This window comes from Carassius auratus, chromosome 45 (assembly GCF_003368295.1).
Source record: "Carassius auratus strain Wakin chromosome 45, ASM336829v1, whole genome shotgun sequence".
NCBI lineage: Eukaryota > Metazoa > Chordata > Actinopteri > Cypriniformes > Cyprinidae > Carassius > Carassius auratus.
The window spans coordinates 436,601-462,684 of record NC_039287.1 but is presented as its reverse complement, the minus strand read 5'-3'; the positions used below and the strand labels follow the sequence as shown (position 1 = coordinate 462,684).

Here is a 26,084-nt window from a genome sequence, read left to right as displayed (position 1 = left end):
AAAAAGGTTTTTTTTTTGTTGCTTTTTTTTTATTTATTTAAACGAAAAGATGCTGGATCAAAACCATCACTGACTTTGGAAACTTTACACTGGACCTCAAGCATCGTGGATTGTGCGCCTCTCCTCTCTTCCTCCAGACTCTGGGACCCTGATTTCCAAAGGAAATGCTAAATTTACTTCCATCAGAAAACATAACTTTGGACCACTCAGCAACAAGCCAGTCCTTTTTTGGCTTTAGACGCTTCAAACGCTGTCTGTTGTTCAAATGTGGCTTAAAAAAGTTATAACCTTAAAGTCTTTAAAAAATGAGATGGATGAAAAGTCTAAGCATTTTATGCAGCCGGCCACATCCCATATTTATGGCTTGTGTATCGAAATTCCCGTAATTATGAGATTCCATCCTGATAAAATTGTTAAAAGCGTTCACATGCTCGTAGAACTTGTAATTACAACTTGTGAACTGGGAGCTACGACCTGACCACCCCAGGCTCTGTTTGCACGTTGGTGTTGCCATAAAAGAAAAGCATAATTCTGAGTTCGAGCCTCCGTGAACAGCTCCGAGTTATCACGTGCTGGCATCTCGAAATTTCGGTAATTATGATATAGCATACCAACTCGTTTGCATAAAGTCTTTAATAAAAGGGGGGGGTGAAATGCTATTTCATGCATACTGAGTTTTTTACACTGTTAAAGATGGACCAATTTTCAAAAATTAAGTTGTATGTTTGAAGAAGTATTTTTGTTCCAAAAATATTCCTTCCTGTTTTTCAAGTTTCGGAAAGTTTTTTTTTCGAGTATGGGTCTGTGTGACGTTAGATGGAGCGGAATTTCCCTATATGGGTCCTAAGGGCACGTCTGCCGGAAGAGCGCACGCGCCCGTAGAGTAGAGCAGAGACATTCACTGACCAGAGCGAGAGAGATTTTGGTTGCCAGGGCAAGACAACCCTGCACAGATTACCAAAAAAAAAAAAAAAAACAGCATTAAGGGACCAGTGGATGGAGTTTATTTTTACAGAGCACCAATGGAGTTGTGCAAGTGTTTTTGTTTGTTTCCTGCATTTCGAAGATGTCCAGTTTGAAGGCCCAGTTTGACGCCGGATTTGCACATCGTTTATTTCTTAAGGATAATGCAGTCCCAACGAAAAAGGCAAGGCAAGTTTATTTATATAGCACATTTCATACACAATGGTAATTCAAAGTGCTTTACATCAAAGAAAGTAAAATAATCATGAAAGATAACAAAAAATAAAACAAGCAATTTTAAAACTTTTAAAATGATTAAAACGTTTACTTAAAATCAATTTAAAAACAGTTAGAAAATGATTTTATATTTTTTAAAAAAACTGTGACAATATAGTGCAATCAGTTCGGACATAGCACAGTGCTCATTCAATAAATGCACAACTAAACAGATGGGTTTTGAGTCTAGATTTAAATGTGACTAGTGTTTTAGCACATCTGATCTCTTCTGGAAGCTGATTCCAAATGCGGGCAGCATAGTAACTAAAGGCCGACTCCCCTTGTTTTGTGTGAACCCTTGATATTTCTAACTGACTCGATCCTAGTGATCTGAGTGCTCCGTTAGGTTTATATTCAGTGAGCATATCTGAAATATATTTCGGTCCTAGGTCATGTTGTCACAATCGTGTGTTGGAACCACTGGCGGTGAGTAAAACTGCTTCAAATATCTCTGTTGTTAACTTAACTTTCGGTGCGTAAGCACATCAAGTAAACAACATGTGATGTTGGAATCAAACTGCACTTCCCACATGTACACCTTTAAAGAAAAAAAAAATGACGACATAAAGTGGAACTTAGTCATTTTCCAAAACCGCTAAGCAAATATATACAGTTTCAATACACCACATAGAGACATCCTGCTGTAGTCATTGCTGCTGCTGCTCTTGTTCAATTTCAGCCTCTGGATCTGATTCTGGATCATAAATATACGGCTGAATCTGACTGTTAGCCATGGTTTGTTTTGGATGATGTTTTTTTCCTCACGGTAATGTCACAGCTTCCAAACGCTCTCAAAGCAAAAGCCTACTCCGCTGGTGATTCTTTAGCTCCGCCCACACGTCACGCCTCCAGCCGCTCGTGTTTTTCCGAAAAAAAAAAACGGTACACAGACTATCTTTCTCTTATAAAGACTTTTTGGAGTTATGAAGGATGCAGTACTACTCTATAGGTACTCAATATTAACACCCCCCCTCCCCCCCTTAAGTGCACGCAATGGGTATGGAGAGAACTAATACACTTGCAATAAAAAACATCTGGCGTTAATGAAGTTTTCAGCATTACTTTGTTTGAATCATGTGAGACGTTACAAATTTGAATCTATTGCGAGTCAGTTCCATTATTTATACATGTGACGTTATGTTATTTGTCTGTGTGCAAGCAGTTGCTCAGTCCTCAGCGAGAGTGCAGAGGATGTGGGAGGTGCTCACGTGCTGCAAATTTGGCCAATGTTGATGCTCCGGTTCACAGAATGACGTCGTCTCAGCGACCAATCCGCTTAATTCTTTATGCCTCATAACGAACCCAGTTGGGTTGCTATATAAACGCATTGACAACAAGCTTTCAGGCCAGCACAGATCTGTGGAAGAATTGCATGCCCTGAAATTAACTACAACATCGTTAGCCACTATGAAGGCAGTCAGTCCGGTGAGGTCCATAAGGAAACCCGCCTTGTATTTTTCGGAGCATAATCTCGGCAACTCACGGGGCAAGAGCTCCTCGGACGACCCGCTCAGTCTCCTGTTCAACATGAATGACTGCTACAGCAGGTTGAAGGAGCTCGTGCCGAGCTTACCGCAGAACAAGAGCGTGAGTAAGATGGAGATCTTGCAGCATGTCATAGACTACATTCTGGACCTTCAGATCGCACTCGACCAGCCGCAATCAGCAGATCCTCGGACAGAGTCCTCCAAAAAGACCGTCAGATCACTCGGAGCTATCATCTCCTTTCAGGTAAGACATTAAATACTTGCATTTCATACTAATTTACCATGCTAGTAAGTCAAAGTAATTCACATTGGCGTAGCCTAATGGAAACTATTAACGCCGCAATCATGTAAGAAATGATTTAAGAAAGAATATAGAAATAATATGTGCATTGACAACAGTTATTTCAGCATTAATAAAAAAGCGACATGAACAATATGAAATGTAATGTCCGCATTAATAATTAGAAAGAAGCATCATTTATAAACCGAGATGAAATTTATCATGTGCTGGTAGATACACTGAAAAACATTGTTTACTTCTGTTAATTAACAGCCCAGTAACCCTCAAGGAGAGATCATCTCAGATGACCTTACAACCTTATAACTGCATCGTTGAAATGGTAAGTTACTCTGAAATCGATTGTTTCACATGAGAAGATGCAACTAATTAAACTTTTGCACGTGGGGTAGTTGGGTTGTTTGCCAGCAGTACAGCGCATTGATGATGATGCATTATGTACGGACTTGTAGACAGTGATATTTTATAACTTTGACAAGTGATTTAAACATGATATAATACGTTTTAATACAAATGTTAGAAATGTCATTAAACGTCGATTCTCAAAACTGAAGATGATTCTGAAAAAACTCAAAAAGCGAAATTAACTAGGCTGTATTCTGTGAAACACAAAAAGAAAAAAATATATTGTCGTGGAACAAAGTCATAGAGATTTGGAATAACAAGAGCGTGTCAGAATTTATTTATTTATTTATTATTTTTTTGGTGAATAATTGTTCAGTAATGCTTGCTTATCTGTGAGATGCTCGTGTAGACACCTCCCACTGGAGCTGTATGGGATTGCCTGATATTTTGCTACCGAAAAAAACGTCCTTTGGCTTCCTCCCTGGCGCCAGTCTGTCCGGATCTATGTCCTTTTGCCTTCTCTAAACACACCTCTCTCTCCTCCTCTTTCTCCCCCCCACACCACAATCTTTTGCAGGTGTTTCGGTCATGGAGCAAAAACAGGGGCTTTTTGTGTTTTTGTCCCGTGTCATTTGCCTGGACTTCGTCTTGAATGACAAAGGATTCCCCAAACGGACATAAAACGATTCACAGTTAGATACGGACTTTCATATTCCTTCTTCCAAAGGAGGATTTAAAAAGACTGAAGAGATTTTAAAGGAAAACTGTAATTAAGCAAGGAATCTGAAAAAGAAGGACCCCCCCCCCCCCCCTGCTTTTATGTTGACAAGATGTTGCGCTACACGCAATCCTGTTCGTCAAAATGCCGCGGACTCTGTAAAAATGTACTTTTGTTTTCTATTTCTGCTGAAAATGTGACGTTTATAATATTACAGAAAAATTTATAATTAAATGTAAATGGCACTTTTATACTGTACATAATTAAATGCTAAGTATGAAGTCATTGTCCTTGTCTGAGCTATGGTTATAAATGCATTGTTTTTGTGGTATTTTTCATTTGTGAGAATGCATAAAGCTTATTAACTTCTTACCATTTAGGCTGGGAAACTACTAGTATTGTAAAGGGTGTAAGGTTCAGATTATGAGGGGTTTGGGACAATAAAAAAAAAAAGATTGTTGCTATCTAGGGACACATAAAACAATTCATTTGCGCAAGACGTATCTTACTGTGAAAAGTATTGATAGAAATTCCTTAAAAAACCTCAGAGTCATTCATTCACACACTGAATGGCCACTAAAAAAGTATTCAGGATGTGGGAGATAATTGTAAAGCACGAACTACTGGTGCCACCCATCTGTAATTCACTTTACTAAAATAAGTTTGCTCTTTGCAAATCATCTTGTGGGAACACAGTGTGTGCAGAACAGCAAAATGTTTATTTCAGTCGTTTTTCTTCCTCAAACAAACACTGAAGAGAGATGGATGCTATCAGTGCAGGTTTATGTGATGCCATGTTAAAGACAAGCATCAAAAAACCTGTTTAACTTTTCAGGACAGCTGCAAAAAGTACAGTTATAACTGCTAAAGACTAGCATCACAGGGCATGCAGTTTCTACAGGCTAATTTGGGACTGCAGTCTGACACATGCTTGTCACTGCTTATATACTGTACCACTGTCACTACAGCACAATGACAGCATGCAGGACAACGCAATACGACACATTTCAAACCAGAATCACTGTTAAAATTCATACTTTTTAAGGCGTTTACGCAAAGTTTGGGTGCTTTACCATGACAAGGTACTAAAATATTTTCCTTTGGGAAACACTATTGAATATTAATCTACAGCTGCGATTTCAAAATGCTTTATAGCCATACAACTGGTGACATTAATGCATAATTAAGCTACAAATACTGTACGGAAACACCACATATACAGTATGTTACCATTAGATGGTGGATGATGATGAGTAGGTGATGGACAGATGTGAAGGAAGCACACTTCATCTACACTTAACTTTTGGAAATGTCTCAATCACTGTTCCATGTATTTACCAGAAAACGTTAATTGGCCAAGACTGCTGTTGACCCAGACGTCGCCTACAGGATACTTTCACGCTCTTCTCCTAAGGTGACAGTGTCAGAAGACACTCGGAGGATCTCAGGTGGATCTCCGGGGTTAAGCCCTCTCTTTAGATGAACCACATGGACTTTCTCATTTTGGGTGGTGGTGGAAGTAGTGCTGGAACCAGGAGTCATGATGATGTCACTTCCAGGGGTGGAGCTATCTGTGGGTTGACGAATGTTGTTTCCTTGTTGGGCATTTGTGTTGTTATTGAGGGTGGTGATACTGGGTGTAAGGTTGAGGTTGTAGCTCTTGGAGGAAGGCCAGCTCTCTTCAGGACTGCTGGCCATAAGACTGGACTGGTCCTCTGAGCAGATGGACATGCGGATGATAGCAGGGTCTTGAAGGCCACTCAGACTATTTGGCAACCCTTGTTTTTGAGCTGAGCTCTCCTCATCCAGCTCAATCAAGTTAGCCCTCTCAGACTGCGACAGGTCAGCCTCTTCGTCTTGCAAAGAATGGTTGGGAGAGCTTTCGTTGGAGCGGACACCCGAGTCAGAAGAATCCTTCTTATCTGAAAGGTAATCCTTACCTTTGGCCAAAGATCGATCTCCAGCATCTGAAGCTTTGGGCTCTGGTTTCTTTCCATCCTTGAGCAGAGGGGCATTGTCTGACTCTTCAGACTCTTCATCATCACTGTTATGTTTCTGGTAGCGTAAACCACCACCAGGCTTCAGCTTCAGATCAGCACCCTGGAATAGGCTCACCTTCTCTCCAGATGTCTTGCGGCCTAGAAGGGACTTTGATGACCCATGGTCAACCTTCTCATCCTCTTCTGTTATAGGATCTAAAGTGACCATGTCAGCCGAGGCATAGTCTGTAATATCGGCCCCGGACTTGCTGCTCCCTCGTTTTGAAACGGATTTGTGTCCATCTTGGTCGCCATCCTTCTTCTTTTCCTCAGAGCTGGAGTGCATTAGCTGGCCAACAAAAGGTGGCACAGGCTTCTCCATTCCAACCTCAACCTGAGCCATGGAGGCGATGTATTCCTGGTAGGCATTGCGGTACTCGGCTTGCTGCTTGTCTGTTAGCTTGCAAATTTCATTGGAGGACTCTTGAGAGTTGAGGCTGGACATGCTAGGTGTACGGTGAGGGGTGGCCTACAGAGGACAAGAGATGTTGAGATAAATGTCTAATATGGAATGGCCTGGAAAAAGGGGTTGCAAGAACCTAGGAAGAAACACTTACCATCCAGGAAGGGTTGGAGTGCCTAGGAGGCTCATCCAAGCCCACGTTACTAAGCTCCTCAAAGCTGAGGGTGAAGTTGTACATGGGTGAGGGGTCCGTGTTAATGACTCCTCCGTGAACGGAAGCTTCAGTGTGCCTGCAAGACTCCACATGGCTAGCCGTGCTGCTGCCCTGCTCACTAGGAGCCTCCTCATGCACAGTCTGGCTCTCCACATGACGGAGCTCAATCACCTGCACAACATCGACTTTATTACATCAGTATCTAGGGCCAGTGTGAGAGACTTTCCGGCCAGTTAACGGCACCGTGACTTGCATTGTTGGGTTAATCTTACATTTCTTGATATTGTACATGCTTTTTGTCTACCTAGTAACCTTAAACATTTGTTTCTGTGAGATTTAGTTGTGAATTCTGCTAGGTAAAATTTCTGAACTGGCTAACACAGATGAGGTTTTGTGAAATTAAAAATAATAAATCTAAGTAGCAACAAGTGTGTAAAAACATGGTTTAAAAATGACACAATAATCTGCCATCCATAACATTATTTGTAAGCAAAATAATTAAGTATGAATTTATGGCTATTCTGTATTATTCTTGTATGAATATGAATATATATATATATATATATATATATATATATATATATACACACAAGTATGTTAGCTAGGCATATGGAAACTTGGACAACTTCTTATATAAATAATAGAAAACTACTCACTGATGTCCTGAAAAGCTGCCAATCTCCAAAATTCATGTTCATCTCTTTCTTCAGCTCATCAATATTACACTGAGACAGAACTCTGCCATTTATGTTAGCCTGATACAAAAAAGAAAAGAAAAATTGAAACATTTTGATAAAAATGTAAAACAAAATTCTCGTACAATTTATAATTTTTTTTTTCACAAATGCATACCTTCTTAATGGTGGCTGTATACTGAGAAAGCATGTTCTGATCGATGCCGTTGATAAGTCTAACACGCTCACAGACAGCATCTGTGCTCATTGAGCTGAGCAGTATCGATGGGGTCCCTGAGACCACCGAGGCAGCGCCCTGGTACACACAACACACAAAACCATTAGTGCCACTCAGTTACATCAGAAAAGTGTGCATATGAAAGATCTCTGAAGTCAAGAGATGTACGGTACCATGCAGATTATAAGAAAACAGTCTGAATGGGATGCAAATGGTCTTGAATTAAATTCAAGGAAGAGAGAGACCATAAGAGGTATTTGGAGGAAAATATGCAATGCACTTGAGTGTATTGCTTTCAGCAGGATTTCAAAGAAGCTAGTGCTAATGAGTGATATGATGGTAAGAAAAACATTAAGTATAATGTAGCTTTCAAATATCTACGTCTCATTATAACAAAACCAAAAATTGTGACTACAAATACAGACCTCTGTTAAGGGAAAGTCAGAGTGACACCTGGGTATACTTTTAAAGTTTTCTAAAAAGATACTTAAAAAGTTCAGCATCCAGGCCACGCTGTGTGAGAAGCTGATCATTTCAATGGCTATTGAGTAAACTGGCATCATTGAAACAACTGCATCAGTTGAAGCTCAGAAAGGATTTCTTTATTTTTTGGTAAGGACAGAAGCTTGAAAGACCCAGGGGAAGGAGAGATTTCTGAGGAAGGAGAAGGACCTAAGTTTAATGTGGCCAAGTAAACTTCAGTACCTGCTTCTTTTTGAAAGACAGTACCTTACCCTGCTTGAGGAGAGAGAGGAGAGGAGGGAAGAGACAAAGGAGGCGGAAATCGTGAGGGAACTACATTCATGTAGATGAAAGAAAGATGGAAAGAGAGTTTAAACAGGGAGCAAATGAGTGGGAACTGGTGGACTGTGAAAGCTTTGGGTGAATATTAAGGCAGCTGGTGCTTGACGTCACTATTGCAGTGCCTGTTTGAACACTGGCATCTTGCTTCTATTCTCACACAAATGAAGCTTAAAATATAGCAGATGTCAAACAGGTATAACTCACTTTACACAAATAGGGTACAAAACAAAACAGGGACAGCTGAATTTTTATTTTTTTATTTTTTTTGAAGGTCTTGAATGTTATTTTCTATAAACATCAAAATGTTACAGAAAAAAAAGATCAAGCCTAAATAAGCTGTCATAGTTTGGGATCAAAATTATTATTATTTTTTTTATAAATTAAAAAGAAAAACACTTTTTTCCTCTTACAGTAATAGCGTTGAACAGTCAATCTTGTAGTTAACGCATTTGTGTGATTTGTGTGATAACTGAAAATAAAATGTGGGAACAGAAATTAAATATTATTTTTAGCAAATAATATTATTTAATTAAAATATTTTTAGTCACAATTAATTTCAAAACAATTAAATAGACTGTCAAAATAAGTGGTATATTTTAATGTTTAATGATTTGGAATTTATTTTTCTTTGTTTTCAATTGTTTTTATGGATTTGTTTTAAAGGGGTCATACAGACATTTGAGGAAATTAAAATATTTGACCTTTCTGAAAACAAGCCTTTCATGCTAAATTACAAAATGTACAAAATAATTTAAATTTTTTTTAAAAATGAATAATTATTAGCACCCTATTTGTACAAACTAACACAAATAATCTGATGGACTTTTCATATCACACATTACACTAGAAGCATAAGCATAAAGCATAAAGTATATCTGGAGCAACACCATGAAAACAGAGAAAATAAAATGATACTGACACATAAGACAAGACAAGACAAGAAACTGTATATTCAGGTTTATAAAAGGAAACCCCTACAGAGCAAATATTAAACCTTAGCTGTAGAAGAAAAGTATGTCAGCAAGTAAAACCCCAGCAAGAATGTCTAACACTAGTGCTATCCATAAGCACAAGGCCTGGCGGCTTCTGTTCATGACTATCTACTTACAAGTCCACTGCTGTGGTCCATGGGATAGCCGGTTTTAATGAATGGACGTGGAAGAACATGAGCAGGGAAGGAGCTGCCAGCATACTGCCGCGGCAGCTGGTACAGATGATGGGGGAAATATGGCTGGGAGACCAAAAAAAAATGGAGGGGATGAAAATGTAACAGAAAATCATAAAGAAATACTTGCAGGAATGTTCAAGTTCAGTACAATATAAATCAATAATGTTTATTACAAATAATATTGACTTGCACTTTCCATTTCTACAAACTTACTGAGGCCAGATTTGTTTGTACTGAACCCGAAATATTTCTTTAAATCCAAACATGTGAAATAATGAATTAACACTCAATCTCTCTCTCTCTCTATCTATCTCTCTCTCTCTCTCACACACAAACACACACACACACACACACATTGTCTAACATGCACAAATGCTTAAAAACATGAATCAGTAGGTGGGAAACAATGTGCACAAACACGTAGCCTCCCAAACACCTTATTTTGTTACATTAAGGGGCAGAAATCAAGAAAGCAAGGCAATCACAAATCAAAATGACGCTAAAATGAAGAAAAACAATCATTGAAACAAGAGCACTGGGAAGTGAATGAAAAATTGCCTGGGTGGGCATGTAGAAAAGTTTGGCACTGAGGCTGGAAAACTTTGAGAGGTGTGTGCTCGTCCAAGGGACTTCCCTCATCTATTAAATGAGCTGATGCGCCTAGTAGAGCTCCCTAAGGAAAGTTAAGTCTAAAACACAGCCGAGTCATCAATCTACACGTGACACTATTTATCGGTTTTAACTGAACCCATTTTACCTCAAATGCCCCCCCAAAGAGATGACAATAATCTAGATAGATTACAACAAAAACACAATTTCTGATTCAGAAATGTGCAATACAAGTGATCTTTTGTGCGTGTGAGTACTCACCCTGTTGTAGAACGGGTGTTGTGGCCCGCCCATGCCGCTGAAATGGGTGCTATGGGGCTGAGGAGACACACCTGGCGGGATATACGGGCCGTTGTAGGAGGCAGAAGGGGACTGCTGGCTGTAGACTGATATTGGACGGCCCTCCTGCAAAGGCAGTGTGGGATAGGTGACACCACCCATGTTCACTTGCTCCCGGGCAGCACGCACATCTGAGAAAAGACAAAAAAATACACTGGAAATACATGCTTTTCAACGGTGTATGACAAAGGTAAATGTAGTGGCTAGTTAGTTTGGGTTTAAATGTGATTTGTTTTAAAGAGAGCCATTAACCTGCAATGATCTCTCGGAGTTTTGGATCTAAATTAACGGTGCAGGGAAGGAAGGTGCGGATGTCTCGAGCCACAAGCACTGGAGTTCGGGAAGAAAGGAAAACCTCAAAGCTACGGGCATCACCGTCTATCTCCAGCAAAGGCTCCACATCTTTAGTGGTTGGAATACTCTTGGAGATCCTGTCGGGCAGTACATGAAAGATACAACTTGAGAAACATGAGACAATACTAATATTTTAAGGTTTGTAAGAGTTACCTAAGCATGTGTGGCGCGTCCATCACGTTTTTACTAAAACAATGCAGGTCTTGTGAATATTAGTGGTTTTAACATATCCTGGAATAAATTGCATTGATTCTTGCCAGATAAAACAAGTAATGATGGTTTTACTGAAATTGAAAATGATGCTGATATAACTCAGCATTAGCAGCACAGTGTCTTCATTTCATTTTGTGTTTCTGGGGCATGGGCTGCTTTAAGAGTGAAAGGAGTGTGCAGACAGCCAGTATCAACACAATACAGCAATATTACTGATGTTCTGGATGCCAAACCTCTTCATAAAACCGCAAACTTCATATGTTTCCACTTAAACCCCTCAAAATGCCAGAATACACTCATGCTGCAAATGCATACATTTCTCTCTTTATATTTAGGTACAACAAGATCTGGTGGAATGTCGCATGTGTAAATAAGTAAACAACATGAGTGCAGTAAGTATATTCCATAATCGTTTCATATCTGACAACATGACAATATCTATGCAGTGACTGAAGTCTTACATAGCATCATCTGACTAATCACTGCAGGGAAGCCTATCTAATGATCTGGACCTGCTTTCTTTGGCTTCATCTGACATTCTGTGGCCTCCCATTATTCGTTTCCAGGAAGCTTCCCAAAGGAGACATTTTTCTCTAAAACCTAATGGGCTAACGGACAAACTACATACAAATATATGGTACAGGACAAATACATTACATAAGATTGCTCAGAAGATTTTTGTACAGATTAGCAATGATCTGAGTTGCTGCTCTCAGTTTAAAACAAAACCGTGTGTTTTTCTGGCAATCTGATGGCATTATGAAAACGCTATAAGACTACTGTGATAAAGCATGTGGTGAAATTGAAACATCAGGAATTGTGTTCGGTCAAATGCAGTTTTCTAGAGATCTACATTACAGCATCGTAATGAAATCATGAAACATAAACAGAGTCATGTGGTTTCTGTAAAAGCCCCTACCTTTCATAGATGGTTTTCAGAGTTGTCTGATCTGGGATGCCGTCTGTCTCTTCTAGGTACAGTATGAGCCAGGATGTGCGATATGGCCACTGCTCAGTCATGTTGATCCAAGACGCAAGCCGGTCCCAGTTAAAACTTATCTGATTGGCCCTCAGCAAGCGGCCTACACAAGAGGAACATATTTATTGAGTAGTGAATGTTCAGACTTTATGATTTCATATCTGACGGTTCTTATTCCATTATAGTGACTATATAAACTAAGAATGAAAGAAAAAAAGAGAAAAACTTTTTCTATCTAAACACATTTTAAAATGTGATTTATTCCCGTGATAGCGAGGCTGAATTTTCAAAAGCCATTCCTCCAGATTTCAGAGTCACATGATCCATCAAAAAAATTGGTGTAATATGCTAATTTTATAATTATCAATATTTAAATCTGTGTTGCTCAATAATTTTGTGTAAACAGTTATACATTTTAAAAGTTTATTTAAGGAGCAGAAAGTTCAAAACAACAGCATTTATTTGAAAAATAAATATTTTGTAAAATTATAAACATCTGGACGGCCACTTGTTGAATTGAATGTGCCCTTGCTAAATAAAAAGTATTAATCTATTTCTATTTCTTAAAAAAATATTACTGGCTAAACTTTTGTACAATAATACTGGAAAAGGAAAGCTGTTTCAGAGTAAGAGCAAGTTATTGCATTTTGATTAAAGATTACACAGAATTTTTTTTTTCTTTGAAATAACATGCAGTGATAAAACATTTTAGAAACATGTTGTCCGTAAAGATACTGACCTGTGACTGATACAATGTTGAGGAGTCTCCTCATAGTCTGAGGACTGATGTCACTGAACCAGTCCTCAGTGACGAGCAGTTTTGTGAAATCAAAGGACATCTGACGTGTGACTGACCTCTGCATCTGTCGACGGCGATAAGTATCCTGAGGAGAAATCAGCTAGATTTAAATCACGCTTATTATTCAAAATCAATAGCAATTAAATATACAGGGAAGGAAAATGTCAAGGGAGAAATTTGAAAACATTTTGTGATATGAGCATATCATCACGTGGTAAAACATTACTGTAATTGGATTACAGTCAGTGCACAAGCACAAGCCATGGGATTGCCAGACAGGACGAACAATTCAATTTGACTTTGGAGTTAAATAATCATGCTATTGCAAACATCAGATAAAGTTATTATCCTATAACTATTCATCTTATTCTTAATTGCAAATCATCATCATATAAGTAGCCTTCTTACATAACAAAGCAGCATATTTATCAGCTTACCCTGCGGTTAAGAGTCGTCTTACTGCCAAACTTGGTCTGGTCACCCAAGCTGTTCTGGGACAACTTTCTGTCCAACTCCTCATGCCAACCTACAACATAAGAAAATTGTAAGACATTTGCCTTTAAGCACCACATAATATTCTGATTGGCTGTGATTTTTGTCATGCAGCATTTGGTTTTAAATAAATAAATAAGAACTTATATGAAATGTTGGTCAGAACAGGGTTAAGAGTAACCTGTTTCGGACACTATATTGTAATTAAATACAAGTAGAGATGTAACGATTAACTGCAAGCTGGTTGAAGATCGATTATGCAAAACAAATCACAAATTCAATTAGGGGTAGGAGTTTCTATGAATGTATGCCTCAGGGGAACTTACTGTCTTTAGAAAAGTTTAGATGGTGTTTTTATTATTATTATTTTTATTTCATCTCTGTATAATGCATATTAAAGTTCATATGTGCAGAGCTGCTTTGTTTACAGCGGAAACCAAGGAAACACTTTAAGCGCCACCTGCTGGCAGAGAGTGAATCTGCGTCTCATTCAGATATTTTGAAGTCAAACCATTCTGTTCTTGCTTCAAATTTCGAAATTATACAATCTAATTTAATCTAATCTAATTTTGTCCAAACAATAATAAAAGGACACAATTTATAATTTGTCTTAAATCTAATTTCGTAAAAAAATTAAATTGTGAATCGAATTGTGAAATCAAAATCTTGAATCAAATTGAAACATGAGTTAAGTGACTCATTACATCCCTAAACACAAGATACGTTTGGCTACATTTTGTAGACTTGTAGTCAAAGGGTCTGTTCAGTTCTATGTCTTTTTAAATAATTTAATCAGACTTATGGCATCATTGCACATGACAACACAGACTTAAGATTTTATGAGAGATTTCACGGCTGAAGTCAATATATTGTCATAAAACACAAGATATGTTTGGCTACATTTTGTAGACAAATATTCAGAGTCATGATTCCTGAAGGATCATGTGACACTGAAGACTGGAGTAATGCACAAAATTCAGCTTTGCCATCAAAAGACTCGATCAATTTTAAAATGAATTAAAATAGAAAACAGTTATTTTAAATTGTAATAATATTTCACAATATTACAGTTTTAACTATTTTTTCGATCAAATAACTTCAGCCTTGCTGAGCAAAAGAGACTTCTTTCAAAAACATTAAAGTATTCTTACGGATCCCAAACCGTTGAATATACAGTATTGTTAAAAATAATAGCAGTACAATGTGACTAACCAGAATAATCAAGGTTTTTAGTATATTTTTTATTGCTACGTGGCAAACAAGTTACCAGTAGGTTCAGTAGATTGTCAGAAAACAAACAAGACCCAGCATTCATGATATGCACGCTCTTAAGGCTGTGCAATTGGGCAATTAGTTGAAAGGGGGGTGTTCAAAAAAATAGCAGTGTCTACCTTTGACTGTACAAACTCAAAACTATTTTGTACAAACATTTTTTTTTCTGGGATTTAGCAATCCTGTGAATCACTAAACTAATATTTAGTTGTATGACCACAGTTTTTGAAAACTGCTTGACATCTGTGTGGCATGGAGTCAACCAACTTGTGGCACCTCTCAGCTGTTATTCCACTCCATGATTCTTTAACAACATTCCACAATTCATTCACATTTCTTGGTTTTGCTTCAGAAACAGCATTTTTGATATCACCCCACAAGTTCTCAATTGGATTAAGGTCTGGAGATTGGGCTGGCCACTCCATAACATTAATTTTGTTGGTTTGGAACCAAGACTTTGCCCGTTTACTAGTGTGTTTTGGGTCATTGTCTTGTTGAAACAACCATTTCAAGGGCATGTCCTCTTCAGCAAAGGGCAACATGACCTCTTCAAGTATTTTAACATATGCAAACTGATCCATGATCCCTGGTATGCGATAAATAGGCCCAACACCATAGTAGGAGAAACATGCCCATATCATGATGCTTGCACCTCCATGCTTCACTGTCTTCACTGTGTACTGTGGCTTGAATTCAGAGTTTGGGGGTCGTCTCACAAACTGCCTGTGGCCCTTGGACCCAAAAAGAACAATTTTACTCTCATCAGTCCACAAAATGTTCCTCCATTTCTCTTTAGGCCAGTTGATGTGTTCTTTGGCAAATTGTAACCTCTTCTGCACATGCCTTTTTTTTAACAGAGGGACTTTGCGGGGGATTCTTGAAAATAGATTAGCTTCACACAGACGTCTTCTAACTGTCACAGTACTTACAGGTAACTCCAGACTGTCTTTGATCATCCTGGAGGTGATCATTGGCTGAGCCTTTGCCATTCTGGTTATTCTTCTATCCATTTTGATGGTTGTCTTCCATTTTCTTCCACGTCTCTCTGGTTTTGCTCTCCATTTTAAGGCATTGGAGATCATTTTAGCTGAACAGCCTATCATTTTTTGCACCTCTTTATAGGTTTTCCCCTCTCTAATCAACTTTTTAATCAAAGTACGCTGTTCTTCTGAACAATGTCTTGAACGACCCATTTTCCTCAGCTTTCAAATGCATGTTCAACAAGTGCTGGCTTCATCCTTAAATAGGGGCCACCTGATTCACACCTGTTTCTTCACAAAATTGATGACCTCAGTGATTGAATGCCACACTGCTATTTTTTTGAACACACCCCTTTCAACTAATTCAACTAATTGCCCAATTGCACAGCCTTAAGAGCGTGCATATCATGAATGCTGGGTCTCATTTGTTTTCTGAGAATCTACTGAACCTACTGGTAACTTGTTTGCCACGTAGCAATAAAAAAATATACGAAAAACCTTGATTATTCTGGTTAGTCACATTGTACTGCTATTATTTTGAACAATACTGTATACAGTGTATATCGAGACAAAAGGAAGACTTCTTCCCATAATCCTACTGTATTAACCCCTCACCCCATGTTGATACTAACCCTCAGAGTTCCCAGTGTCTCCATTAGCAGAAGTGGGTGCACACATCTTCTTTGCACAGCTGAGCCCACGGCTGTTGAGGTAGACAGGCAAGTGGACAATGTTGCGCATGTAGTCATGGCCGTTGATGTTGGAGTCACGCAGCACGCTGTTTAGATTCTGGTTTATTGCTTTGATGATGATGTGAGGATCACTGGCGAAGGTAGAGATGAAAGGACCCTTGGAGAACAGCACTCTCACCTGATCAGAAAGACAAATTTGACAGGTTTTTTAGGCCTCAAAAAGGACGAATGGGTGCCATTGAAAGGATTTATTCAAGCTAACGCTCACTTCACATGCACTAAATCTGTACATCGAAAGTAAGTGTCCAAGTATTTCTTTAAATGGATGATAAAACAATTTTATTTAGAATAGGACAACTGACTACTATCTGGGTCTTGTACAATTGACTAAATAGATTAAGGATACCACAAAAACAACGGGTCTGTTCAGTCTTTGTTAAAATAGCAGAAAAGCCAGCTCTAGGAGACCAATGTCTTTTCAATTAATTTAATCAAACTGAAGGCATCACTGATAACAGAGACTTTCACACTAGCACTTTTTGTGCGCACCCAGGTTTCGATTGACATCAGAGTTCAGTATGCCTTTAGCCTTCTTTAGAGCAATTGCAGTACATTCATAAGAAAGACTGTAAGTGTAGTTATGTACTGAATCTTTGAAAACAAAACCAATTGTACAAAAACATAAATATAAAATTGAAGAGAGCATGCTATGCATTTTGCCACCTTCTCCTGCGCCGTCATTTCTAAGCAATGGGGTAAGCAGCTGCTGACTTGATGACACAAACGAACCGTGGTCCTGACACAAATAATATAATGTGAACACAGTCCAGCGGGGGCAGGGGGAGGGGGTCACAATCGAACCAAGTGTGATAAAATCCTTAAGAGGTGCTTTATACACCATCATTTTTCATCTTTTTTTTAATAATTTCTATTCATGCATTTATTTTCATTTATGGTTTTGATAAATCTAGTACTTCAAAGATAATTTGGTAGCAATGTTGCTTCGCCAACTAACTGAATTTGTATTTTTTTCCATTCTTTTATTCTAGCTTTAGTTCAGTTAATGAAAACAATATTTAGTAGTTTTAGTTAACACCATGCTCACCGTGTCAAGCATCTGTAGCACTTTATCCTGTTCACAGGAGTCCAGACCATCAATGATAACAACTAGACGTGTCTGGTTCTGGGTAAAGCCATCTATAGTCTTGGCCATCTTAGCCATGAGCTCCACTTCATTCTTTAAGACCTGTGGAAAAAAGTTGACATAACAAATCCACCATCTGTGACACCGTATATAACACTACCTATGTGTTACTCCATGTAGTTTTGTGTATAAGCTACCCAGAAGCCTGCCAACTAACCTTCATAAAGCCCTCACTTTTCAGCTTGTGCATCTTGTTGGCGGCACTGTGCAGCCGCTTCCTCTGGGAGTTCAGCACTGAGTCTGTCACCTGCCACCAGGTGCGACAATTAAGCAACAGCGCCAAACCAACAACACTCGCCATGGAAACCAGCACTGCGTTCACCGTCTGGTTTTGCCCATCCATCTTAAAGACCGCCAGCAAGGCCATTCCCATGACCAAGCAGCTCAGGATGAAGAGGAAGATAACAAAGGATGGGATGCAACATGTTTTCTTCCACTTCTTTTTACCTGAGGGTAAACATGGTCACAACAATAAATGTAACGAAGCAAATAAAGGCTCTATTTACTAATCTAGTTCCTGAACAACCGATAATATTTAAGTGGCGTTTACCTTTAGTGTCCTCAGTTTTAAAGACTCTGAAAAGTCTGGTGGCCAGGAAGCCAAACTCCCTCTCACAGGCATCTGAGAGAGTAGCGATCATTTCAGCCATGGACGTCTCCCCACCGACACTGGATAACCTGTTATAGTCTGTGAACAGAAACCTGAAAGAAAAAAAGATTTCAGTTCCGACTTCCTAAAGAGGCCAGGCCTAATGCTTTGCTTTCTTATGCTACTATTCTAAAAACTAACCATCACAAAAAAACATAAAAATGTCAAGTTGAAATAATTTATTTTAAATAAAATTATTATAAATGTCTTTGATCAACTTAATGAATTCTTGCTGATTAAAATTAGTGACCCCAAACCCTGCTGGCCCAAATATTTTGAATGGTAGTGTCCAACATATACTTATCAAATAATAAAAATAATAACAATGGGTGCTTGTTTAATTCATATATTTAATTGTATTATTATTATATTACATTAGTAAATAATAATATATGAACTGTATAACTATACATAATATATTTTTTCAGTTTAAAGCAACACTATGTAAATTTTGGCGACTAGCGGTTAATAAACAAACTGCACTCATCCCGCGGAAGAACTTTCTAACCGGAGCTACTTCTCCAAGTTTATGTCTATGGCGATTCACGCAGGTATGTGTTACTCCGCAGTGGTGACGACCTGGACAGGCTACAATAGTCCAAAAATAATCACTTATTATAAATGTACCGTAGTGATTTGGGATAAGATAAAAAGGCGGTTGGGTAGATGAATTTCTGATGAAAAGGTTACATACTGTTGCTTTAATATTACAGTTGAGACAACCTTACAGACAGCACTGATACTACAGCACTATGCTGCTATTCATATTTTTGTGTGTTAATGTTGCAGTGATTACTGGTTAGTAAGTTAACATCACGTCAACGGCTCATCTTGGGTGGTTGCGAGATTAAAATGACAAATGGGAAAATGACAAGTCCACATCCATCATTTAGGATAGGACTCATCTTAACAGTTTATGTAGAGTAGGTAATTACCTGACAGGCAGTGCACGGGTGGTTTGTTCCGGCAGCTCCGGTGGGTTGACAAACATGAGTTTAAGCAGAAGCTCCAGGTACCCGATGTGCCGAGCCAGACGTGTGCTAATGACCCACGCCCAATTCCAGCTCTCACCCCCGCGCCTGCTCCCAAAGTACACAACCACTGTGTAGAGATGGAGAGTTGCTCATATTTTTTTATCATGAATACAGAACTTACTTTGGGACTATAAATAAAGGGCCTGTTTTTCTTACCAAAGAACACATAAAGCAGAGCCAGAATGCTGAGAGAGATGGCGATAGCCAGCTTGGGATCCACGGTGAAGCCAAGCACTAGCACTACAGAGCCACAAAGCAGGAACGATAATAACACAACCAGCCACGAAAACTGGAACAGAGGCTCCACCTGCTGACCTGCAAATGTCTTCATCTCATCTGAAAAAGAAATATTAAGATTTAGCCACAATTAAATATAAACCAGATACAGCGAATTGAGCTCTATTAAACATTTCAAGCTCAGAAATAGCTAAAAAGCTAGGTAGGTACGTGCTGTACATGAGTAAACTGTGTTTAAAATATCCTTTTCAGGTCACTTTCCTAGTTTAAGCCGAGCGACTCTAAATAATGCTCACCCTCTAGTTTCTTGAGCAGGAAGGACTTGCCGCTGCCCCACTGGGCATACAGACCCACACAGATGGGCGGCTGCATGGTGGGCTCACTCAGGATGTCTGCCAAAGCACTGCTGTACAGGTCGTAGCCCAGCATGTCCCCATCTGACTCCGTGGGGGACAGATGTCCTAAAGGGGACAACACGAAGAGGAGCAAAAATACACACAGGTCATTCATAACCTACTGAAAATGCAGTATAATTTAGTGCTGAAATCGTACTATAGCAATTCAAAACATATGTTTACTTAAAAGAACTGTTAGGTTCTGAACTGTATCAACATCCAACCCTAATTATGAGTGTTAATCAATTGTTAAGCTCATGATGGATATCTGGTCTCAGACTTACGGGCTCCAAAAATCTGGGTGAGGATGCTCTTCTGGTGGCTGCAGTCGATGTTATAGGGTGTCTCTCCAGCCTTGTTGGGCCGGTAGAGCAAGCGGCCATCCTTAGGGTTACGGAGAAGGAGCTCAGCCAGCCTGCGGCTCCGTCCACGAATGGCGATATGAAGAGGGGTGTCCCCTTTCTTTAGCCAAAGAGAGTAAAGATTTCAAGTGCGATATAGTCTCATCATGTGAATGTGAATTATGTGCATGACTGTATGAAATGACGTGAAGAAGTGACTGAAGTTTTACCTTGTCGACTGCGGACACTTTGGCTCCTTTGTCCAGTAGCAGCTCCACTATTTCTATGTTCCTCATCTTGGTGGCTTTGACTAGCGGAGTCTCAGAATCCTACATATCCAGTCGAATACAGACTCAAAACTGGCTCAGAACAGTGAAACAATCCCTTTAACACAAGTCTTTCTGTTCTTTACCTTAGTGGTTGTCTCTGTGTCAGGGCTGCACTGCAGTATGTCCCTAACCATGGTTGCATTGCCTTTCTCCACAGCCCAGTAGAGGGCGGTCTTATTCTCCTGCAACAAACAAACAGAAGAGTCAATTGAATTTTTCATAATTCTTACACAATGTATAATTACAGTTGTCATCATTAGGCACGTAAAATAAACCCAGTGTAATGAACTGACATTCTTGATTTGTGCTTATATGAAAGTGAAATAATTCTGATGACGTGCAACAACAAAAAAAGTCTCAACTGTGAGTAATAATTTTAAATTTATAAATACAAATGTGATGATTAGTTTAACCATTATTACGAAGCCCTAGTTTAAAGTATCTTCATATATATGATATAACAGGCATGTTACCTGGCCTCTAATGTCGATGTCTGCATACTTATGCAGTAGCGCCCTCACAATCTCAACATGCCCACCTCTCACGGCTCCAATCAGCACAGTGTCTCCACTCTACAGGTTTAAAACACAACACACTATGAAAATACATAATATCCCAGGACATTTTTATCCAGTATATCAGTTTTACAACTGATTTCTGTTTGTTTACAGGTTTGAGGAGGTTTAATGCACCCTGTCTGGGATGTTGACGTATGTGCCGGCATCAAGCAGGTCCTGCACAATCTCAGTGTAGCCCTCTTTAGCTGCGATCATCAGAGCTGTGTTTCCGTCCTTATCAGTCATGTTTACATTGGGGTTCCTCTTCAGAAGCTCTTTAACCACCTCTGTATACCCTCCCTTCACAGCCACGATCAGTGCCGTCATGGAGTTCTGAGTGAGTGAGATTAATAAAATAAACAACAAGCAACAAAACAATCAAGATATGTCTTACATATAAGGCTTATTACAATTATAATGGAAAGAAATGGTAGATAAAATAAGCTTCAGCCTACACCTTTTTTCAGTTATGTATATTTATTATGGAAAATTGTGTATGAGGACTGAAATACTTCTTGATAATGATAATTACATACATTTTAAAAGTGTTATTTCTAGACCTGTAAAAGTCACAAAAATAAATAAAATCTTAGGTATAACTCTATGAGCATTTTTCAAAGAATATACATTTTTGAGTTATGCCAAGCTAAAAAAAAGGTTTAATTCATGAGTTAAGGACCGTTCACACCAAGAACGATAACTATAAAGATAACTATAAAGATAACAATATTAGCGTCCACACCAGCGAACGATATTGTCTGTGTATATAAAGCAGACGCGCGTCTGCTGCTTTAAATTCTCGAGCTCATTACTGCAGGATTGATTCTGATTGGCTGGCAATGTTTTTATCGTTCATCAGAAAAAAAAAAATCATTCTGAAAGTGATTCCAACGATATCGTTGATCTGTGCCTTTATCGTTATAGTTGTGGCGTGGACTCCGCTATTCTTTAATATTGTGAAACGATTTTTAGAACTATATCTTTATCGTTATCTTTATAGTTATCGTGCTTGGTGTGAATTGATTAGACCTTATCCAGTAACTCACAAACTGGGATGGGTTGGGGGTGGGGGTACCCTTAAAGTAAAAAAAGGTGAGAACCACTATGCTGAATGATGAGCACATACCGCCCCCTCCTGGTCAACATCGGCTCCGTTCTCTAGCAGGTGCATCACACAGTCATAGTGACCCTTTCTAGCAGCCCAGATTAGTGGGGTGGTGCCATACTGAAAGTATAAAATAATACATTTTGAAGTGAAATATGCAAGTCTTTTTATTGCTTATTAAACAATTGACGCTTTCCTCTGTAAGAACATTATTATTATTTTTTCAACACAAATTTAACACAAAATAATTATTTAATCAGTTAGGATTGGTTTGGCTCACCTTATCAGAGCAGTTGACTTTACCTCCATGCTCCAGCAAGAGTTTCACAATCTCTGCATGGCCTCTACCAGCTGCCCAGATTACAGGGTAGACGCTGTATTGCTAGCCATGGGAAATGCATGTAAAATTTTATTTAGTGAATGCATATATTAAACAGCCATTATTTGGATTCGATTTTGATTTGATATGATTTGTATGTGCTTAAACCATATGCAAGTTTTACCTGTCCAGTGGTGTTTGGGTTTGCACCAGTCTCAAGCAGGACTTTGGCCACCTCAACTCTACCTTTATATGAAGCCCAAGTAAGGGCAGTCCAACCCCCCTGTATGACACAAAGCCACCTCGAGTTTTGATAATTAGATAAGAATGTGTTTCTTTTTCCAAATGTGATTATTGTGAAAAATAAAAAAAACACATATTGTGTTTGATATAAACGATTGCAGTTAGATTGTCTCACCATATCTCTGTGCTCAATATAAGCACTGTTTTCCAGCAGCTCTTTCACCACCTCCACATGCCCCTCCTTAGCTGCAGAGATCAGAGCGGACCAGCAGTCCTGTCAGGGAAAAGCCCAGAGACGAGAGGTCATTACGGAAACCACTGAACCACTGGCTAATGTCACCGTAGGATCAGTGATGGAGTGGACACCACACCTTAACAGGTTTTACATATATGACAAAATATGACCCTGAACCACAAAACCAGTCTTAAGTGTCAATTTTTTTTCATTTAGATAAGCTTTCCACTGATGTATGATTTATTAGGATCAGACAATATTTCTTCAAGATACAAATTTGGAAATCGGAAATCTGAGGGTGCAAAAAAATACTGAGAAAATCACCTTTGAAATTGTCCAAATGAAGTTCTTTGCAATGCATATTATTACTCAAAAATTAAGTTTTGATATATTTACGGTAGGAAATTTAAAAGATGTACTCAATATCCTAATGATTTTTGGCATAAAAGAAAAATCGATAATTTCGACCCATACAATGTTTTTTGGCTATTGCTAAGAATATACCCCAGTGACTTAAGAATGGTTTTGTGGTCCAGGGTCACATATATATATATATATAATTCATTAGTTAATTATAGCAGAGAGTAGCTGTCCTATCTATTCATTCCTTATTTTCTTATAGGAACATGTTAATGAGCTACTGATAAATGGCCATCCAAAAATTATATATCAAGCATCGAAAATGTCTGCTCCACTTTTGGTTGGTAAATATTATATTAATATCTGTTTGAATGGAAACAAAAGCTACAACCTGCAATTTTTTTCTGTAAAACTAAAGTGGGCATTTTCTCACCACATCATCCAAATTGACGTTTGCACCCCTTCTGATGAGTTCCTGAACAATCTCAAGACTGCCCTGCTCTGAGGCCAACATCAGAGGAGTCTGTCCATTCTGTCAAAAATAAATAAATAAACAACAGAGAAAGATATTTGATATTCCAAAATTTTAACTTGATCATCTTAAATTATGTTTTTTTTTTGTTTTTATACAGTATGTAACTTACATCGCTTCGACCATCCACCTCTTTGAACTTGTCAAGATGGGCTTTAACAGCTGCCAGATTCTCTTCTTCCACGTAGCTGAAGAGGTTCTGGATGGCCAGAGTGGTCATCTTGATGGAGGTTGTGGTGTCCATGATTGCCTCTTACTAGAACACCCTACGTAGAAACAGATTTAGTCACTTTCAGAACATAGATGATGAGACTGGGAGAGTCCAAGCCTAATCTGTATACTATAATAGGTTTTTGGAGGATAAAAGATTGAAGTAAGTAACTGATATGAAACTCCTTTAGATTAAAGATGTTAAATTGCTGAGTTTGCCTTACTGAGCGACAAGTGATATCAGTACATTTGCTTCAGGGCAGGCCAAGCATAGCAATGGACTTTAAATGTCAGGAGAAAGGAGGCTGGCGCAGATAAGCATAAAAAAGAGATAACTATTCATTTTCTCCAAGCACCTCCACAGACGCACTCTAATAGGTTTCCCTACAGTTACTTAGTGCAAATACTCATCTTAAATGTCTATCAAACAGACAGTTTTATACCTAATAATCTTTCAGTCTCCTCCCATTAATAAATGTATTTATTTATTTGTTGGTTTATTTTTAGTGTCGCGCCAGCATCTCTGGCTATTTCAATGGCAAGATCAATGTATTTTATAACAATGTATCAAAGTATTTTAAACAAATACTTATAAATATATAATTAAATGGTGTTCCTGTGGCTCAAGTATATAATTTATAATTTATATAAATATATCAATTTTTATTTAAATATTTGATAAAAAAAAAAATTATAATTATTCCTTGTGAAGCAAATTTGTAAATAAACAACTGAATAACAGATATACAACGTGAACAATAAAATGATAGACATATTTAATATGTGCAAGTATGTGTGACGTTAACCTTTAATACAGGCCGTATAAAAGAAGGGAAAAACAGACAGGCACTCGACAAACAACTGGACAACAATAAAGAGAACAGGGCAGCTCACTCCGAAATCCAAGCAGCTCTTTAGTCTCTATCTGTGAAACATGACAGCAAAGTTATTCTTATAAACCATGATGTGATACAATATATCCAGCACACTCTTTTGTCTGAATGCCTTTAGATTGCTGACTGTGACTGCTGTCTGTCTGCTCTGGAATGGCATCACACATTATTTATAGCAACCAAGAGCGATCCACGCCTACAGTCTACAGCAAGATGCTGAGATGACTGACAGATATTTAGATATTATTACACAGATTTTTATAAAGACTGGTAGGAAGTAGGAACACTACCGTATATTACATAAAACAATAAAAATAACTGCACATTATATATTATGTTTTGCTTTATTATGTTTATGTTTTATACAAAAATATAACAGAATATAACAAAGCAATAAACATAGTTGTATTTACTGTAGTGTATTGTGTATTGTATTATGTCTAGATATAGATGTAAATAATAAATAATAAGGTGCTTGTTAATCCTGAAATATTTGACTGTCTAAACAGTAATGTAATTTTTATATTAAAGAATGTATTTCTAGAAATAAACAGGACGGGCAGTGTATCGTCTGCATGTTGATGCACTCACTCACATATGACACATATAATAACACATGAGAGACCAGACATTTAATCGCCATCAATACAACCCTGAACAACAGATTAACCGTATCAGTACATTAATACATTGACAAAAATCTTATTCACTGTTGTTGTTTAAATCTGCTAATTTCTACAGATTGATGCTCGTTACTGTCCTCTTATAGGCTATGAACTGTCAGTCATAACTCGGCATCAACCCACAAACGCGATTTAATCCCTTCATCTGCCTTCTGTAGTGAGACGTAACGTTACCTCAGAAAAGAGAAAGGCTAAAATGCTCTGCTGTCAGGAGGTCCGTTTGGAAAGTCGTTCCTCTCTGTTTTTTTTTTCGGTTTATGGCGTTTCTTTCTTCCTATTCACCATCTTTAACAGCCATTTTGATGAAGCAAAGCGCTGTGCCGTTCCAGCTTCTTCCCGGCGAGTCCCTGACAACACACTGCGTGACGTCACGGCTCCCTCAGCTCAGATCAGCACATGAAT

The 26,084-nt window shown here is 38.4% G+C and overlaps 2 protein-coding genes across 4 annotated transcripts; one reads left to right on the top strand and one right to left on the bottom strand.

The window, feature by feature from the left end:
* The first annotated feature begins 2,459 nt into the window (after window positions 1–2,459).
* LOC113062788 (DNA-binding protein inhibitor ID-2) lies at window positions 2,460–4,372 on the top strand. Its single transcript, XM_026232759.1, has 3 exons — window positions 2,460–2,970; window positions 3,280–3,346; window positions 3,947–4,372. Exons 1-2 carry the CDS (start codon window positions 2,647–2,649, stop codon window positions 3,328–3,330), a joined length of 375 nt encoding a protein of 124 aa, XP_026088544.1. The 5' UTR covers window positions 2,460–2,646; the 3' UTR covers window positions 3,331–3,346; window positions 3,947–4,372.
* Window positions 4,373–4,786: 414 nt separating this feature from the next.
* Window positions 4,787–26,063, bottom strand: LOC113062786 (kinase D-interacting substrate of 220 kDa B-like). Of its 3 annotated transcripts, XM_026232755.1 has the most exons (29): window positions 25,857–26,063; window positions 24,009–24,162; window positions 23,798–23,896; window positions 22,945–23,043; window positions 22,711–22,809; window positions 22,488–22,589; window positions 22,229–22,327; window positions 21,238–21,435; window positions 21,019–21,117; window positions 20,629–20,727; window positions 20,447–20,545; window positions 20,160–20,337; window positions 19,777–19,941; window positions 19,400–19,579; window positions 19,145–19,310; window positions 18,111–18,262; window positions 17,718–18,007; window positions 17,462–17,602; window positions 16,297–16,534; window positions 13,358–13,446; window positions 12,861–13,005; window positions 12,062–12,224; window positions 10,828–11,006; window positions 10,498–10,706; window positions 9,568–9,690; window positions 7,596–7,733; window positions 7,400–7,498; window positions 6,684–6,914; window positions 4,787–6,595 (listed from the first exon to the last, which is right to left on the bottom strand). In XM_026232755.1, the coding sequence occupies exons 2-29, from the start codon at window positions 24,138–24,140 to the stop codon at window positions 5,471–5,473; spliced, it is 5,136 nt and encodes a 1,711-aa protein (XP_026088540.1). In that variant the 5' UTR covers window positions 24,141–24,162; window positions 25,857–26,063; the 3' UTR covers window positions 4,787–5,470. The 3 variants fall into 3 exon arrangements, with proteins under 3 accessions (XP_026088540.1, XP_026088541.1, XP_026088542.1); XM_026232756.1 differs by lacking the exon at window positions 25,857–26,063 and having other exon boundaries at window positions 24,009–24,705; XM_026232757.1 differs by lacking the exon at window positions 9,568–9,690 and having other exon boundaries at window positions 5,471–6,595.
* Window positions 26,064–26,084: the final 21 nt, after the last annotated feature.

Bases quoted from the DNA above. Each gene is read 5' to 3' on its own strand.
- LOC113062788 (XM_026232759.1), top strand. From the start codon at position 2,647: ATGAAGGCAGTCAGTCCGGTGAGGTCCATAAGGAAACCCGCCTTGTAT. The intron at 2,971-3,279 runs GTAAGACATTAA...GTTAATTAACAG, and splicing joins GAGCTATCATCTCCTTTCAG to CCCAGTAACCCTCAAGGAGA.
- LOC113062786 (XM_026232755.1), bottom strand. From the start codon at position 24,140: ATGGACACCACAACCTCCATCAAGATGACCACTCTGGCCATCCAGAAC. The intron at 20,728-21,018 runs GTAACATGCCTG...TGTTTGTTGCAG, and splicing joins ACATCGACATTAGAGGCCAG to GAGAATAAGACCGCCCTCTA. The intron at 10,707-10,827 runs GTTAATGGCTCT...GTCTTTTCTCAG, and splicing joins ACTCCGAGAGATCATTGCAG to ATGTGCGTGCTGCCCGGGAG.